The 17529-nt window shown below is 41.2% G+C and overlaps 2 protein-coding genes across 5 annotated transcripts in view; one reads left to right on the forward strand and one right to left on the reverse strand.

Annotated features, from left to right (window-relative positions):
• LOC138363455 (mitochondrial inner membrane m-AAA protease component AFG3L2-like) overlaps nucleotides 1-10191 on the reverse strand; it is a 29284-nt gene extending 19093 nt beyond the window's left edge. For both annotated transcript variants that reach the window (XM_069322675.1, XM_069322676.1), the window contains exons 1-3: nucleotides 9974-10191; nucleotides 7121-7371; nucleotides 6542-6706 (exon numbers count right to left, since the gene is read on the reverse strand). In XM_069322675.1, the coding sequence (XP_069178776.1) occupies nucleotides 6542-6706; nucleotides 7121-7371; nucleotides 9974-10060 (503 nt within the window). In that variant the 5' untranslated portion in view covers nucleotides 10061-10191. The remainder of the gene's footprint in view (nucleotides 1-6541; nucleotides 6707-7120; nucleotides 7372-9973) is intronic.
• On the forward strand, nucleotides 10169-16974 carry LOC138363456 (U1 small nuclear ribonucleoprotein C-like). 3 transcript variants are annotated; one of them, XM_069322678.1, is made up of 6 exons: nucleotides 10169-10287; nucleotides 11956-11998; nucleotides 13385-13493; nucleotides 14683-14748; nucleotides 14960-15199; nucleotides 15829-16065. In XM_069322678.1, the coding sequence occupies exons 1-6, from the start codon at nucleotides 10280-10282 to the stop codon at nucleotides 15936-15938; spliced, it is 576 nt and encodes a 191-aa protein (XP_069178779.1). In that variant the 5' UTR covers nucleotides 10169-10279; the 3' UTR covers nucleotides 15939-16065. The 3 variants fall into 3 exon arrangements, with proteins under 3 accessions (XP_069178779.1, XP_069178778.1, XP_069178780.1); XM_069322677.1 differs by lacking the exon at nucleotides 10169-10287 and adding an exon at nucleotides 10459-10575 and having other exon boundaries at nucleotides 15829-16974; XM_069322679.1 differs by lacking the exon at nucleotides 10169-10287 and adding an exon at nucleotides 10459-10575 and having other exon boundaries at nucleotides 15838-16974.
• The last annotated feature ends 555 nt before the right edge of the window (nucleotides 16975-17529 follow it).

Raw genomic sequence — 17529 nt, forward strand, 5'->3', positions numbered from 1 at the left:
ATGTTGGTAATGATTGAAACCACTCGCTTGTCTTTCCACAGGAGAATGAAGGTATTATCTTTGCGGCGGTATACTGTGGTATCCAGTGGAAGTTTACCCTTGGCTAGAGCTTGCAATACCTTTGGGGCGCCACGTAGCATTCTAATTGTGCCACATGTGTACACCCCAAGTTCTCTCAATGTTTCTGTCAGGGTAACCGAGTTGTAGTAATTATCCATGTACAAATGGTAACCCTGGTTCACTAAAGACTGCATCAACCCCGTTACTGTATCCACTATCGTCTTACCAATACCTGAGTATACGTCAAAGTCATATATGTACCCAGAGACAGATTCAGCAAGCATATAAAGTTTCACACCATACTTGTCTGGTTTGTTTGGATTGCACACTTTGAAGGATAGTCGGCCTCGCCATGGCATTGTACCCTCATCCAAACACAACTCTTTCTTGGGGATGTAAACTTGAGCAAACCTGTCTTTCAAGTAATCCATCACTGGCCTCACTTTTATCAACTTATCACGATTGTTCACGGGCACTGCATTGGTATTGAATGTGTGGAAAAACTGGTTTATATGCTGGAATCGTCTGGACGGCATGAACAAGCTGAAGAAACGAGCATGCCATGGCTTTGCTGTTTGCCAATACATCCTCATAGGTGGGAGCCTAATTATGCCCATCAATATGAACAGTCCTAGGAATCGCGCCATTTCACTCACCTTCACTGGGGTCCAAATATCTGATACATTTTCATTGGCCATCCGGAATAACTGCAAGGCGTACAAATTTGTTTCAACGGTAAAGAACTCAAGGAGGGCACGCGTGATGAACAATTGAATATAAGCCAGTGCACTAGTAGGCTTGGGAATTTTCAGTCCAGGATCTCCAGTAAAATCATCAACAACTGGAGAAGTATTGCTACGACTCCAGCCCTCACCAGCCCCAGCCTGCCGAGTACGTACTGTACGTGTACGCCTTTCAGCAGGCTCGAATGAATCCTCATCACTTTCCTCATCACTTATACTTTCAGAATCACTTGGCGCAATTTGTCGTGTGTTCCTACGACGAGTAACATGTCTGGTAGCAACTTTTCTAGGTAGCCTAGATGCACCACGTGTGCGCCGAGATGGAGGAGGAGGAGGAGGGGGTCGCGGTGCCTCCTCTTCCTCGGTGAGGGCCTCAGTCTCCTCATCACTCGTTGCCGTATCATTCCCTCTAGCTCTAGGTACACTATAATCGTTGTGGATTCCAAAATCTTCCTCCAATACCTCTACATCACCTTCAGCTTCTGATAAATCCTCCACAAGGCCTGGAATTTTTGTTGGTGTGAGCTTCACTCCGCTCCACTTCTTAAAAATTTGGGTTATTTTGTCCACTCTCGATGACCTGGAGGCTTCCTTGGGCGTAGAAGTGCTTGGGCCTTGACCTTGATCCATTTTTGATGAAGTAATTGGGTATAATCCACACGGAAACGGGTAAAAATGCTCGAGTTTGGCGCGTGAGGGGAGCGTGATCGACTCACGACACGTGACACGAAAACAATGGGCCCGTCACGTGACCGGGTAGGCCGACGCGCCAGGCGGCCTAGTGGTGAGAAAGAGAACTTCATGGCGCATCGTTTGAAACAAACCCCAATGAAATCGGATTAAAATTGAATTTTATACAAATATTTTAAAAGTTGACATAACTTTATGTCCACTATGCGTTTACGTTAGACGAAACCGAACGCGCCGGCGCGTCCAGATAGCGCGAAAGTGTTAATACATCCCAAGCTTAATGACGGATGAAGTGAAGTTAGTGTATCAAGTCTTAACTACGCTCACTTCTGCAGAGCAATTGCCTATAGTTCTCTCCTCCATACTTCTAACATAAGAAAAATAAAGATAACCCTCAAGAAAGTAAAGTAATCATATACAAGAATACTGTAGATGGGACCACACTGAACCACTATGCTTAGTACTAACTGCTTAATTTTCCTAAAACTATCAAATAATAGGGGTTATAAATTTCTTTAGGGTCATATAGGGGTCATAAATTTCACTTCTTGCAACCAAGTGTCTAAATAACCTTACAGAGATGCCAATTATATAAAAGTATAGAAAAAGCTTAGCACCACATAAAATTCACACCAAATCTCACATTAGCACCTGTCTCCTAGACACAATCTGAAATAACCATCCAATTTATTATTTGTCAGAAATGAATGAAATGCTTCTTGACCTTTCAAATGGACCTTAACCTTCATTACAGACCCAAACAAAAGTATATATAACAATGCAATCATGTCTAAATACACCAGCTTTAAAATCAACCTATTAAATCAATACTGTATTGAACTAAGTTAGGGTATAAAGATATTTCCCTAACCCCATAACCTAATGTTAGGCTCCATTTAGATTATGCAGCTCAATCTGGGTCACTGTACTATAAGAGGGATATAAATTCACAGAAATGAGTTTAGTGCAACAACACTGAACCAGAACATAGGGATATTTAAAGAGATCACTTATCAGATTATACTAGTTGTTGGGAGGCACTGGATAATTGTTAAATTAGAGATTTTGGGTGGGATAAAAACATAGGAGTGAAAAAGTGAATAAATGTGGCTTTTCCGGAGGCTCCTCGGACTTATCCGGGCCGACATGAATATATTAGACCCTGGCATCAAAGCTAATGGAGTTCTTAGGCCTACCTAGGACCCCAAGTCAGAACCTGGCCCCCTCGAGAGGCAAGAGGAGCAATGGCCTATAGAAACTCCCATGTGATTGGAAGCATTCTATGTCTGCCATCAACCGGGTCAGGCACCCAGAAAGATAGGCATTCCAAAACAAACCCTATCTGGTTAAAATATTGCTACTGAAAGCCAAACTGTTGGACAGAACTCCCCAAATGAAAAATGAGCAAACGAGCAAGACGTCACAACCGTCACCGCGCTGCTGTCTGTCTGTCTCTAGACCCCTCCCGTGCCGGCTATTCACACCCCTAGTTCTGAGGCTGGATGTCAAAACTCACAAAAAATAGCGACCGGAGGGAGGGAGGGTTGCTGGGAAGCCTCCGGGTCTCACACTAAAAAAATGTTGTTTCATTACATTCAACGCTGGTTTTCTGGAGGGGGGGGGGGGGGGGGGGGGGGGGAGCCCCTTTGGCTCCCCGGAGCTACTTCACCAAAGAGAAAAACAAGAGGAACTTACCCAGGAGGCGGTCGCCGCTCACTACTCAACTCGAAGTCGAGACAACTGGCTGCAACCGCCGACCCAATGCGACACATGCCCGACTAGGGCCAGGAACATTGACAAGATAGCGAGCGGCCAGGACTCTGTTCGACCTCCAAAAACCTTGTGCCCAAATGTCAGCCCAAGACATGTTACTGAAGACAGCAGCCAACGCAGCAAACTTACAAACATCTTGGGCACGAGGATAGACTGCAAGCTGGCTGGACCGAATAATCCTGCGGACGACCTGGGAGACCATGAACCCTGGAACAGGGAAAAAGGTAAACTGGGTCAACCCAAAGGGCATCCCCGGCCAATGAGGCCATGGTGCACAGGTAACGGCAAAGAGCCCAACCAAACACATGATGCATCCCTGGCCGAACCAACCAAGCATCAACAATCCAAGGACCCCTCTGGAAAGCAGCAGTCTTATTCTAGAAGAAAGAAAAGAGCACCCCTGTCCAACGACCAGAAAGGCTCAGTCGGCACATGAGCAGGCCGGAGGTGAAACAATGCACGAGACAGCATGCAGAACGGAGCAGAAGTAACATCTACCCCGAACGCAAGCTGAAGCAGCTCCGGCAGCGCCACATGATATGAGACGACAGTATTCAGCATAAGATGACAGTCCTGAAACAACCACTAAAGGAAGAACAAGACGACTTTATCTGAAACGGAAGAAACCTACGGAGGGATAAGAAATAATGAAAGGAGCGCCAGGGAAACCTTATACTGCCGTTGAGAAGAAGTACGCAGGTAGGACACCATCAACGAAGCCACCCAATCACCATACAAATGGTGATAGACCCCGTCAGAAAGATCAGACGCAAAGACTTTAGGAGAAGATCGAACCAGTTATGTAACGGACTGGTCCAATCTGCCAAAAAAGGCGGAGCCGCTGGAAAACCCCTGGGTTCAGACACCGCGCAAGCAGCACCTGAAACCAAGGCTAAGCCGGCCATCAAAGGGCCAACAGGACTACTATCCCTTGGCAAGTCTCCAAGCGAGCTAGAATTTGGAGCAACAGCAGAACCGGGGGGAAGAGGTACAAGTAACCCCACTTAGACCAGTCCTGCCTGAAGGCATCGACCCTGCCGGCCTCGCAGTTGGGGAAGGGCACCACATATACCAGGAGACACCTCGACAATGCCGCCGCGAAGAGGTTCACCCTAGGAGCCCGTACATCCGGCAGAGCCAACTAAACAAGTTGGCGGCGACTGTCCATTCCGTGGACAGGGGAATGAACCATGACAGGCCATCCACCATGATGTTGGACCCCCCCCCCCCCCCCCGAACGTGAACGGCCAGGAGAGCCAAGCCCAGATAACTTGGCAGACAAGTCACCCGAAGCGACCAGCCTCAAAGATCCAAGAAACACATCGAATCCCCGCGATTCAGGCAACGAACCACTGTGGAGCAATCCGAATCAAGCCAGATCGTCGATCTGCGAGTGACTAACCCTTCAGAGCAACATCCACACTGGCGCTAACTCCTGCACCATGCTGTTTGGGCCCAATAGATAGATCCCACCACCCCTGGCTGGCCTGGTGAGCACTGGTCACAAAACCCAGCCAAGAGACGACGCGTCTGTGAACACATCGAGTGAGGGATCGGGTAGGCACCAAGGCATTGAACCTCGAAATACCTGAAGAGGAAGCCGGCGACGCAGCGGCCGACGCAAGGCACCCGGATGCCAAACCCAGCGATCGCGAGAGAGGTGGAAGGGACGTACCCAAAGGAACCAGAACTGCCCACGATGCCAAACCCGGCCCATTTCGGGTTGAGGTATTCAAATCTAATCTTCCCAAGGCAAGCATGATGAAGTGATAAACAATGAGTAAAACTTCATAAACAGCAGAGTAGGGTTCCAGAAACAGCAGGGCCAACAGTAGAAAGACTGAAAGACGCTGTTATGGGGGACCTAGTGTTTCTAAGTGAGAAATAGCTTACCCAGATGAAAGCCACCCAAACGACCATGCTGGTGGTGAAGGTGGGAAATCCTGGGAAGGCAGCCAGTGACAAAGGTGCCAAAAAAACAAAAAACAAAAACTGTAAACATAAAGGTCAGAATGGGACATTGCCAAAAAGAATGTTTTGCGAATAGGAAACCCACAGAAGTAGCAATGTCACCTGCTCCATGTAGATATGATATGAAATCCTCCTTAGAAACTCCCCATGCAACAATCAGTGGAGAGTCCTTCACTATAGCACATTTAAATCAACAAATGGAAGCTACTGCCTCCTGAAAATACAGGACTGGCAACCAGCCAAGTGGATGAGAGGATCAGATACTGAAGCCCAAAGCAGATGTATCATCCTGGAGCAGAACCCAAACTGCAAACAGGCGAGACTGGAAGACGCTTTGGATCACCAGGACAGCATCCACCATGACATGGATAAACCAGACTCAAACCAAAAATGAGAAAGCATTACTCTCAAATCAAGGAGAAAGTATACAAGAACCCCCCTGCCTGGAGACATTTACAATCTGGCTTGGGGGCAAATTCACGAAGCAGTTACGCAAGCACTTACGAACCTGCACATCTTTTCTCAATCTTTGGCGGCTTTGTTTACAACTATTAAACAGTTAATGCGCTTCGGAACACCAGGAGGCTGTCTATAACAATAACAACAGTCGATTGGAAAGTTTTCATGCTTGTAAACTGTTTAATAAATGTAACCAAAGCCGTCAAAGATTGAGGAAAGATGAACATGTTTGTAAGTACTGTACTTGCATAACTGCTTTGTGAATCTGGCCCCTGGAATCCAATGCAGAAGCAGGATCAAGCATAAAGCAGACTGCATCATCAAGCAACACTTTAGATTTGGAATTATGCTTTACCTACAGAAGAGCAGCAGCCAGTTGCTAAGCTCTGCCACAGAGCAAAAACCATTTCCTGAGCACTGTATGTTGACAATAAATCAAATATAAGAGATGCAGACTCTCACTTCAGAGGAAGGGACTACACAGCTATGTAAAGATGGTGGGAGTACAAAGCTCTGGTTGGTGAGAGGGAGGGACCTAACTGTACCGTCCCCTTGGGGCATAGGAGGAAGAGTCCACAACCCAACCAGCACAAGCAAGTAATGTAGGTGCTTAGACCCATGATTTTAATATTTGGAATTGTACATGGCATTATTATGTAGTACGTATAAAAAAATCCATTAAAACCATAGAATTATACACGGCATTTACAGTATATTATACTACACATTATCCAAATAAAGTTAATTCAATAGACCATACCAGGTATCCACAATCATCTGCTGATAGAGATGGTAGAACAAAGCACAGTACCACTAGAAAAATTAAGATTTATGATAAAACCCACTTTTTTGCAAACTCTTTCCACGTTATCTCTCGATAGCCCAGCTGGTAGTATGCTGCCACCCCAAGGAAGCCCATGGCAGCAATGGCAGCCAAAGCCATCCACCGGTCTCGATCACCACTGTCCCCTATTGGTTTACCACTTCCTCCTCTTCCGCCACCCCCAGACCTAAAAAAAAAATACAAATAAAACATTAGCAAATGGTAATACAGTAATGTACTACTTATTGATGATCAATGCTATTCAATTCCCAAATCTAAGCAAAACAAAACTTCTGCACAGGATCTCTATAATTTGCTAGTGTGACTGTGCCAATTTAACATGATACAGAACCATGAGTACGGTGAATGGATGTCTTATTTTGTTTCTTTTAAATTCTTCCCTCTACACTGCTCTATTTTCCTCTGGATTCTTGCCTCACCACCCCATAAAAATGGGAAATAGGGCAAATGATGGTACCCGTGTAAATGGGTGGCAAGAGCCGGATAGAGAAATGTATAGATCAAGAGTGTACTGCAAGGTTTCCTAATATTTTCCATCACATACAGATACAGTACTGTAACCATCAATAATAAAACTTACTTAGTGCCTGGACTAAACAAGTTGATGTTAAATGGATCCTTTGAACTTGAAGGCTTATTTGTAGTTTGTGAAGGTTCTGCTGGTGCATCACCCTTAGAAGCTGGCTTAGCATTTTTTGGCTGCGCTTGCTTACCAGCTCCGTCTCGGAAATATTTTTCAAAACCCCGAGGTGGTTTCTGGCAGAACTGCTGCCACTGCTGAAGAAGTGTCATGCTACATGGTAGCTCTATTCGAGCCAGATGCTGTCCTACCTGCAGATCAAAGTCAGTTTAGGGTATGGGAAATTTAAAATGTTATTCGTTATATTATTTTTTTATTATGCTGTGTCTTACAGAAGTGTGGCTGAGTTATGTAAGACTAACTTAACTGAATCAAACCAAATCTACTATGGGCCATAAGTGTACTATATACAGGTGCCAAGAAAGTCTAGAAACTTTATAGGCTACAATACCTTATACGAAACCACTACCACAGTCTTATTTGTATTTTGGGGGATCAGATACAGTATTATGTAAAGTCAGGATAGAACTGGTTAGATTTAGCTAGGTTTAGTAGAGCAAAAACAATAGAATTGTCACAAATTTTTTCTCCCTCAAAGGAAAATTTTATTTTCCATTTCAGAAAAATACTGCAGTGGCTAAAGGTAGCTGCAGGTTTACAGCCTTGGTAGTAGAATAATAAACTACTGCATTACACTTTGTAAAGCTTGATAAATTACACCAGAAAAAATTCTTAGGACTGCCCCCCCCCTCCTCCCCCATGAAAGATTGGAAGGATAGGCAGGATTGGAATAAGTTTTCAAACTGTTAAATTAGTTATTTGATATAATACTATACATTATACAGTACTGTACTGTACAACAACTTAACATAACACTATTATGTCAACCAACTGTCACATTAAACCATGTTAAGTAATGAGCAAGAAACTTCTATTTCAACAATTATACACAACGTAACACAATTAAGGATGAAATTCAAACAAATGAGAGGCCTATTCCTCAAGCAGCAAACTTCCCGAGTGTGACAGTCAGTTTAGTGCAAGAGATGCTGTGTGCTCAATGGATGGCTCTCATGTTCAAGGATCTTAACAAAAAATCCTACATGGCTATTCTATTTTCCTCAACTAATGATTCTCAATGATTAGAAATTGGGAAGGTAATGATAAAGATGTCATCTTAATGCCCCTCAACACAGGTACACTGACAAGGCTTATATCATGCAAGTCCTCAATTAATCTAATTTGTCTTCTCTAAGGTAGATGCATGTTATATGTTACTATATACACTATTACTATTCAATGTTTTTATTAATTAAACCTAACAATTTTGCATCTTGTTCAGCAATGTAGTTACGGCATGCAATTTTGACCACAGATTAATATAGTTCACTGATGCCTCGGCACTAGAATGGCTCCACACTCGAACAATTCTGTACTTGAATACTTTATTCGAGAAAAAGAAAGCTCAGTAGTCAACCGATTGCTCACCACTAACGTACACATGTACATAACAAACAAGTTACTTTTCAGTAACTGTCATTCAGCGCATGACAAAACTTTTATACTGTACTCTTAAAGTAAATAAGTCACCATGGTACATAAAGTGATGAGTCAAACGAAAACAAACTAGAAACCACGATAGGCATGAAAAATACAACTCATAGCAAGATGTGAGTGGTGTCAGCGTGTGTACTCTGGCTACCCAGTTTGGTATGCCTAAATCTACCATCTATATAATACTAAAAAATAAAGAGGCCATCAAAGCAGCTCATGTTGCCAAGGGAGTGAAAGCAATTACGAAACAAGGATTGCAGACAATTAAAAGTTGAGAAATTATTGTCGATCTGGATAAACAAACAACAGTTGTCTGGTGATAGTTGATACCTGGTTGATGGGGTTCTGGGAGTTCCTTTACTCCTGAAGCCCGGCCCGAGGCCAGGCTTGACTTGAGAGTTTATAGTACATCAGAGGTGGTCATTTGTGAAAAAGCAAAACCACTGTAGGGTGATCTCTCACAGTATCACCATAGGTGGGTTGAGAAATGTAAGAGAAATACCAATCGCAGTGTGGCGAGGCGCGGGGAGGCTGTCAGGCCTAACAAAGACGCTGCCCAGAAATTTGTCATCGTTGATAACTACAGACATAAGGAAATCGTTAGTTTACCACATCAAATTGTTTGGAGGTGTGACAAATGAATGATACACACTTGGGGGCAAAATGCAGTCTTAACTATTTTAACGTATAACGTAAAATATCATTTATAATAATTCATTGCGTCGATGGACACAACATGATCCGAGGCAGACAACGAGTCGTGTACCGTGATGTGTGGACGTGTACTCGCAGGCTGCGCGAGCCCCTCCAGGGACCTGAGGGAGACATCTTCTGACATCTATCCTTCTGACATGTATCTTATTGTCTCGGTAATTGTACTTGAACTTGAAAACCTGCTCACTGGCCCTCTGCCTGCCTCAAGGATCGTAATATAACATCAAAAGTACACCCTGCCAGGATGACTTAAAAGATTAAGTTTAATATAACTTAGAGAGAGTCGTGACTGTCACACTCACCACTTGACAACGCATAGGCTTACATATCCTAGCCACCATAGGCCTACATTTGACCATCCTAGGTACCGCTTGAGAAAGCATAGGCCTAAACATGACCACCCTAGGCACCATAGGCCCAGCAGTGTCTCCCAACACTAGTAGCGGGGACACCCATGCCACAGACACTTACACCAGCCTATACACGGGTGTGCAGCCATCACCAGCTGTCTCCCCCAGCAGGAGGCAGCCCTCCAAGACTCTTAAGACTCTCCAAGACGCCACAATATAGAGCCAAGTCACTCACCACCAGCGGGTCCAGAGAGCCAGTCCTGAGGCCGTGCTGCAGCAGCCGCTCCAGCCTCCTGGCCGCCGTCAGGAGCCGGTGAGCCATGGTGGTGGTGGGGTTGTTGAGGGCGTGTGTGTGGTGGAGAGAGGTGGTCACAGAGGCTCCATGAGAGCACAACTTACACACGGTGCCGGGTCGTCTGCTCCCGCCCCACCATCACTCTCCCTCACCCCCGCTCCCTCACCCCACTCTCCCTCTCTACCCATCATACTATATTTTGATTTTATTTTATATGCCATATAAAATAAATATCATAGGTTAAATATGCCCAGGTAAGTTAAAATAATTAGTGTTGTTGCCTTGCATGGTAAGGAAACTTGCAAAATAAATGGTTCTCAGAACTACAGACTGGCAATTTGGCTATATTTTTACAAAATAATAATATTAATTGCCTTAATTGACTATCGGTCAAAGTAGTAGTTACAAAATTGTTAAGTGTAATGACGAGTAGTGTGAGAGAGAAGCGTGAGTGAGAGTGTAACTAGAGTGTTCCTGGGGGCCGGGAGAGCTGACCCGGCGGGACCCAAACACTGGACCTGACGACGCTCAACCATGCCAAAGTAAGTTTGTCTCAAATATCTTCCCGGTACCCGGGGTAAAGGGAGCCAGGTCCTCCCCTGTCTAGGATGTCAGGCTAGGCTTTAAGTTCCGGCTCCGTGTGAGGTGACATTTAGCCGTGAGAGGCAGCTACGAGGGCTGGTCCGGAATGTTCTGTAGACCTGTGCAGTGGGGCGCCACATGACAGGGAGAGGTTTCGTGGTGGAAAGGGGAATTTACCTAAGGTCACTGTCTTTCTAGTGGCCTCGAAAGGGACAGGAAGTCAGTGCCTGGTCAAAGGTCCCTTCTCATTGTTCCTAAGGATCTTTTTATTGGATTTTGAACAGAAGCAGTCTTGGCGTTTATGGCTTAGGCTGTTACATTGGTTAAACTTGTTTTATCTTTATATAAACTTTAGGCTTGTACATAGGTCCTCCCCCCCCCCCCCTAAAAGTCGAACTGCAGACCTTTCTCAATATAATCCCACAACAGTTGCCTAACTTCCAGGTACCTAGTTACTGTTAGGTGAACGGAAGAATTAAGAGAAAGGAAACTTGCTTAACCACGTTTGTCCAACTCGGGAATCAAGTCCAGAATCTCCAACTACGAGACAAGAACGTAGCCACTACACTAATCAGACTTATAATAATGGTTGAAAAAGCATCTCCTGTTTTAATGTCCTACATTGTGGCTTATTGAGCTTGACACTTTTGTTCCTTCTATGTGTTTTGGTTGCCTTAAAAAAGTGGTCTGGATTAATATCCTGCAGCTTGTTCAGCATTTTAAAGATCTTGATGAGATCAACCCTGTTGTGTCTGGTTTGTGGTATTGTTCCTATGGCCCTCAACCATTCCTAGTATGAGTGCTGACTTAGTTTTGGGAATTAATTTTGTCGTGTTATCTTGAACTTTCTCCTCTGCAAATATTTCCTTTTTTAATGTGAGATCTCCACGCTTGATTACAGTAGTCCAAATGGAGGCCACCAGACTTGTACAGTTGAATAACCACTTTCATTTCCTTGCTCAAAGGTTCTTTGACTATTGCTAGGGTTGATGGAAGAGTTGATTTGTTTAGTAAGATTTAGATGTATGTAATTTTTCACGTAATGTGTTTTGTTAACAGATTTTACTTTTATTAGACCTTACTAACCCACCATAATCTATCCTGTCATAACCTAATCCAGCCTAACCTAATGATATATGGTATTTATCAGTTACAATATAAACTGTGTGTGATTTTACTGTAGTTTTGTATGTACTGTATTTCATATCATTCTGTACTCTACAGTATGTTATAAAAAAAATACAATTCTATTATTCTTATTGCTTAGAGATACTTGGACAGTGAGTAAAACAAATTGAGGTGCTCACCAGAAATCTCAAGTTACTTATTGTACCTTCCAGATACTACTGTGATTACTGCGACACTTACCTCACACATGACTCCGTAAGTATGTCATACTTTACGTATTAGTAATTATAGGAAAATGTCTCTTCAAATAGGATTGTGGTGCAGAAAATTCTGAATTTATAAATACATGATAATTTCATAACGTACGCATGTTTGCTAGCTAATATTTGTAAAGATTGCATAATAGGATGTAGAAAGGACATGTAGTACTTTCTACAGTAACAGCATGTTCTGTGTGTGTTCCTTTTAACTCTCATTCTAATAACAAAAAAAATCCAAGAAAAATCTTAAGAAATTAAAACTTTCATTTCCCAGATTTCAATTTTGCTGCCTGGAGCACATGTGAACCCTCTAGAAAGGGGGCATTTCATTACATTAAACACTTCATTTTAATTTTTAAGAATTTTCCTGTATTATTTGTACTGTATAATGAGATGTAACGGCATAATTCCCATATGCTGTTGTATTTCATTATACAAATACTGTATCTGGTTTCCAAATGATCTTAGGTAGTACTGTACCCTGTACCATAAATACTATATTAAGAACTTATGTAGTATGTATTGCTTGATTTAATTTATTTCTTAAGTTACTGTAAATGTACATTACTGTACTGTCTTTAATTAGCCTTAGGGTTCTGGTTCTGCATTTTTGTTTAGTATAGTAAGTTTAGCCAACCATTAGCACAGTAGTGGTGAATCAAAATTGTTGTTACACTAAGTAAGAGTAACATGAGACCGTAAAACATTTGTCTTTAGTTGTGAACATTTTTACTCCAGCTGTGAGCATTAGTATCAATATGATGCCCCTTGTTTCATCGTCACTGAATTATTGTGGATAAGCAATTTGTGTATTTGGATTGAGCTTGATTTTGCTTCAGATGTTTTTTATTTATTTTGTTGTAATATGTGAACTACATAAATTGTATACGATTGAAACTCGATCATTCTTCACCTTTTGTAGCATTAATGAAATAACGAATCTTACTGTACATAGGACTGATACTTTTCTCTTGCAAATAATTTTGTGCAGAAAATGCAGCCAGGAAGTGTGGTGAAAGTGGGGCCAAAGCCAAGGATTATGTGATTAACACTTATATATTTAGTAAAGGTGTAACAAGTGACTATGCAGGACTAAAATTAACTTGGTTCTTATATAATCCCAGATCTTTGCAAATTCCTACAATTTTAACAATACAATTATTGTCATTATTTTTACATTTACCTGCATGATGGTTAAAATACAGCATTCCCTTTTATTTAAATACATTATTGCAATTTGTGTGCTGTTTTTCTTATCCAGGTTTGTGTATATATATATATGACCAGCTTACATTTTATGAGTCATTGTTTCATTTAACTAAACAAACAAATAGAAGATATTACAGTATCTGCAAATTAAAAAAATGACCTGATATTACAGCCCTCGGTGCGGAAGACTCACTGCCAGGGGCGAAAACACAAGGAAAATGTCAAAATATACTACCAGAAGTGGATGGAGGAGCAAGCTCAGTCTCTGATTGATGCAACAAGTTAGTACTCTATATTGGTGTATTTCTTTGCATACATACATACATACAGCACTTTGTATTTTTATAACTAATAGTATACATTGTATTAGAGAATACAGTATATAAAATTGTATATTCTTTCCTAGTTTGCAGAGACAGAGCTTCGGCTCTTTGGTTTTGTCTCAACAATAGTCAACTGGTTTTCAAGTAATTAATCTTCTGGGTTGTCATTGAATTTGAAACTGTGTATGGAGGTGTTCTCTGCCTCTTCACTTTCTTGTACATTCTATTTATTGGCTATTTGAACAATGAATAAATTCTTTGTAACGTGTCAGTGGTTCATTCAGATACATATAGTTTCCATCTGTGTCCCCCCTTGTATATGTACCAACCATGCCAATCTCTCCGTGTTTTGCTGTCGATTATCTTAAAAATTTTGTATGTGGTTACAGTATCACATATCCCTCATCTCTTCTTCTTCCTAGTGACATGTGATTTGATTACTAAAGTCTTTCGTTGTACAATAACTCATAACCTTTGACCTCTGTGACTTGTCTGGAAGCATACCTGATGACTTTCTCTGGCTTTGTTTTATATTTAATGAGCTACTGATTCCTCTATGGTGGAGCATATTCAAGAATTGTCATATATGGTGTGACAAGTTCTAATGGCACTTCTTACATTGATTAATCTTGCCGAATCAGTTAATGTACAGTTAATGAGAGTTTTGGGAGAGCTGGCTTGGTGAAATATCAACCCTGTCTTTTTCAATGTCCAATTACAGAAAGTTTTCCTTAACCCTTTTGTATCTTATGTCTGGTTGTCTATGCCCAGAACCCATACATGCATTCATGCACTCCCATGCTCTCACACTCACTATATCTTTCTAATTTGCACACACACTTTTAATGTACTGTAGATTTTATATTAGTAGCTCAAACTTGTTAATATAAACAAAGTTCTTTGTTGGATTCTGTATCCATGGTCTCGGTAATTTGTAGTGTGATACTCCATCATGCAGAGATGTATACTATGTATGTGAGAGTTGTGCACAATACAGTAAGTCACTTAGAAAATACAATTTTGTATGCAGATGGGAACAGTAGTAGTTTTATATGCTTGAGGATTATGTAGTTTTTTGTAGATATTCCAGTAGGGATAACTCCTTGCTATAATTGATTGATTAGGTAATAAAACTTTTGTTTTACAGCTGCTGCATTTAAAGCTGGGAAGATCCCAAAGGGAGCAGCCATTCCTCCACCGACCAGCATGCAAGGTGAGCTCATCGTGTTGACTGCTGTTGGATATCTTAATGATTTCTTAATTTAATTTTGTTTTTATTAAGCATGAATCAAGTATTCTTCATTTTTGGCCCCTCACAAAAATTGTGTTAATTTTGGTACTTGCATGAATAATGACAAAAAATGACTTGATAAAATAATAAAGTGTAGAATTTATTGTATGCTAAGTAAAGTGTTTACTTTCAGGAGGACCAGGAGGTCCTGTTGGGCCAGGGGGTCCAGTGGGTCCAGGGCCTCAGAACATGGGTGGTCCAGGAGGTCCTCCAAGAGGGCCAGGAATGGGGAACATGGGCCCTCCAGGCATGGCTGGTGCAAACATGCCAGGCAACATGGGTATGCCCCCCATGGGTCCAAGAGGACCCATGATGGGGCCACCAATGATGGGTGGCCCTCCGGGTCCTGGCATGCCACCTGGTATGATGCCAGGTAAGACATTTCTCAGTGTTCCTGTATGCTACTTAAGTCTGTCCTCTTTTTAAATAAAGATGTGATCAATTATGATTTCTAGTAGTTCATCTTGTGTCAAAAACACAGCAATATTTTCATTCTGAAATGATATTGAGGCATTCACTAAAAATTATAGTGTTATTTATTTAGTCTCTTGTGGGCCATTTTCATTTGATGTCATTTGCAGATAATTGATTCATGCAATGTCTTTAAAAAATCCATCTTAATCATCACTTAACAATCATTGTTATTTTCTGTATTCTCAATTACCAACCATATCAAGTTTTCAAGTGTTTAAGCTTTTTTGAAGGGCTTTTATTAACATTTCAGAAAAAATCATTTTGATTTCATCAAGTTTACTTCTTATATGCAACATTCTATTTCATAACATGGCAGAGCAGAATGTTACCCCTTATTGTATAAATGGGACACTGTATCTCAGTTCCAGATACTATTATCTTGGACTGTTCATCCATAAAGAACTCTTGTGAGCACGTCACATAAGCTTTGCTCTCCCAAGCCTCTTAGGTACCGTGTTTCTTCAACTCTTGTACCATCACTAATACTCAGTTTTACCTAGTTTACTAAAAGATGTTAAATTAATATAGGTATTTCAGGAATGCGACCTCCGATGGGTGGTCCCATGGGACCAATGATGATGGGCCCTGGTGGGATGCGACCTCCAATGATGGCCGGACCTCCACAAATAAGACCATAAATCATATTTATATAGAACTTATAGTAAGAATTTTGATGTACACAATGAACATTTTGAGATAGATGACCTGAAAATTTTATAGACAGTTCTACAGTACTGGAGATGGGTTAATAAAAATACAACAAACTTTTTTGTTTGTGCAACTTGCTAAATTGGATACCGAGATGTGGAAAATAAAACTAGCGGTTGATCATGTCCGAAGTAAACCCAATGAAGTTATCATTTTTGTTGTTGTAACATCCAGCCAATTTAAAAACAAAAATTAATCATTTTGAGATAACTTACTATACTGTACATCTAGGATAACCAAAATTGGGATCATTTTAGTTTTATAAGCTTAATTTGGATTGTGAATGATAAGGATTTTGATAATATTTTGGGTATAGCAGTCACATTTCTATTTTTTTTTTTTTAATTTCCAAAGTGATATTTTGATGGTAAAATCAGGGACAATGGAAAGTGGGTCTTTTAGAGCCTTATAAAAATCAGTGACGTTATGCAATTTGCATTTAGTCTCGGTATTTCTTACAGTGCACATTTATGTACTATTTATAAGACTGTTGAATATAAAATTTGAGTAAAGAAATGGCCTTTAGCGGAATTTTTATTCAATCATTCTGCCAATATCTTATTAAATGTCACTATCTTAAAATTGCTGTTTTATAAAAGCACAGTAATGTAGTGTCCCACTGTGTGGGATGGCTGCAGTAGAATTAATTTGTATTATTCTACATTAATATTAAAGTGTACCAGTGCAAATACAAAGCAATGTACATCTTGACATGTAAGATGCTCGTCTGTTCTCCAGCAGATAACATGTGCATGTGAGCCGTTACTTTTCTTAAATTAATAGGTTACATTTGTAGCATTGGTTATGAAAACATGCAAAACATGACCTATTAAAAGAGAAGACGAGTTGATATGTGAGTTATAAGTGTATGGTTGTCAGTATGTTTACATTGACTACTATAAATAGAAGTATTTAAAGTATTTAATGCAAAATAATTAATGGTTTAAATACAGTTTTATTAAACTTTACATTGTTTGATATACCTGGTGTTTGTGAAATATAACGGTTCATAACAGCTTCCTTTGTAATTGGGGAAATACTTAAGAATGTGGCATAGGTACTAACTAGCACAACATGAACATAAAAGTAAAAGGGTAAGCAACTGTAATTAAGCAGGATCACGGACAGTTCAGTAAGTGAACGGAAAATAGCATTGATGCTAACAGAAATGGCATCCATTTACAAATATGCCTTTGCATGCTCCGCAAGATATCTGGAATTATATATGAGAATATGAGTAGCATGGTTTTTGTAAAGGTAAACAGTTAAATTTCTGGAGGGAGCCCCTTCGGCTTCTCGGAGCTTACTAGGCTGATATGCTAATGTCAGACTTTGGCATTAGTCATGTGTATGGAGTTCTATGGGCCTACCGGAGACTACGAGCCAGACCCTGGCCTCCTCAAGAGGCAAGGGAAGCAATGGCCTATAGAAACCCCCGTGTGGTTGGAAGCATTCTATGTCTGCCATCGAGCAGGTCAGGCACCCAGAAAGATAAGCATCCCGAAACAAACCCTTATTCTG

Source organism: Procambarus clarkii, chromosome 11 (assembly GCF_040958095.1).
Source record: "Procambarus clarkii isolate CNS0578487 chromosome 11, FALCON_Pclarkii_2.0, whole genome shotgun sequence".
In the NCBI taxonomy this organism is placed as follows: domain Eukaryota; kingdom Metazoa; phylum Arthropoda; class Malacostraca; order Decapoda; family Cambaridae; genus Procambarus; species Procambarus clarkii.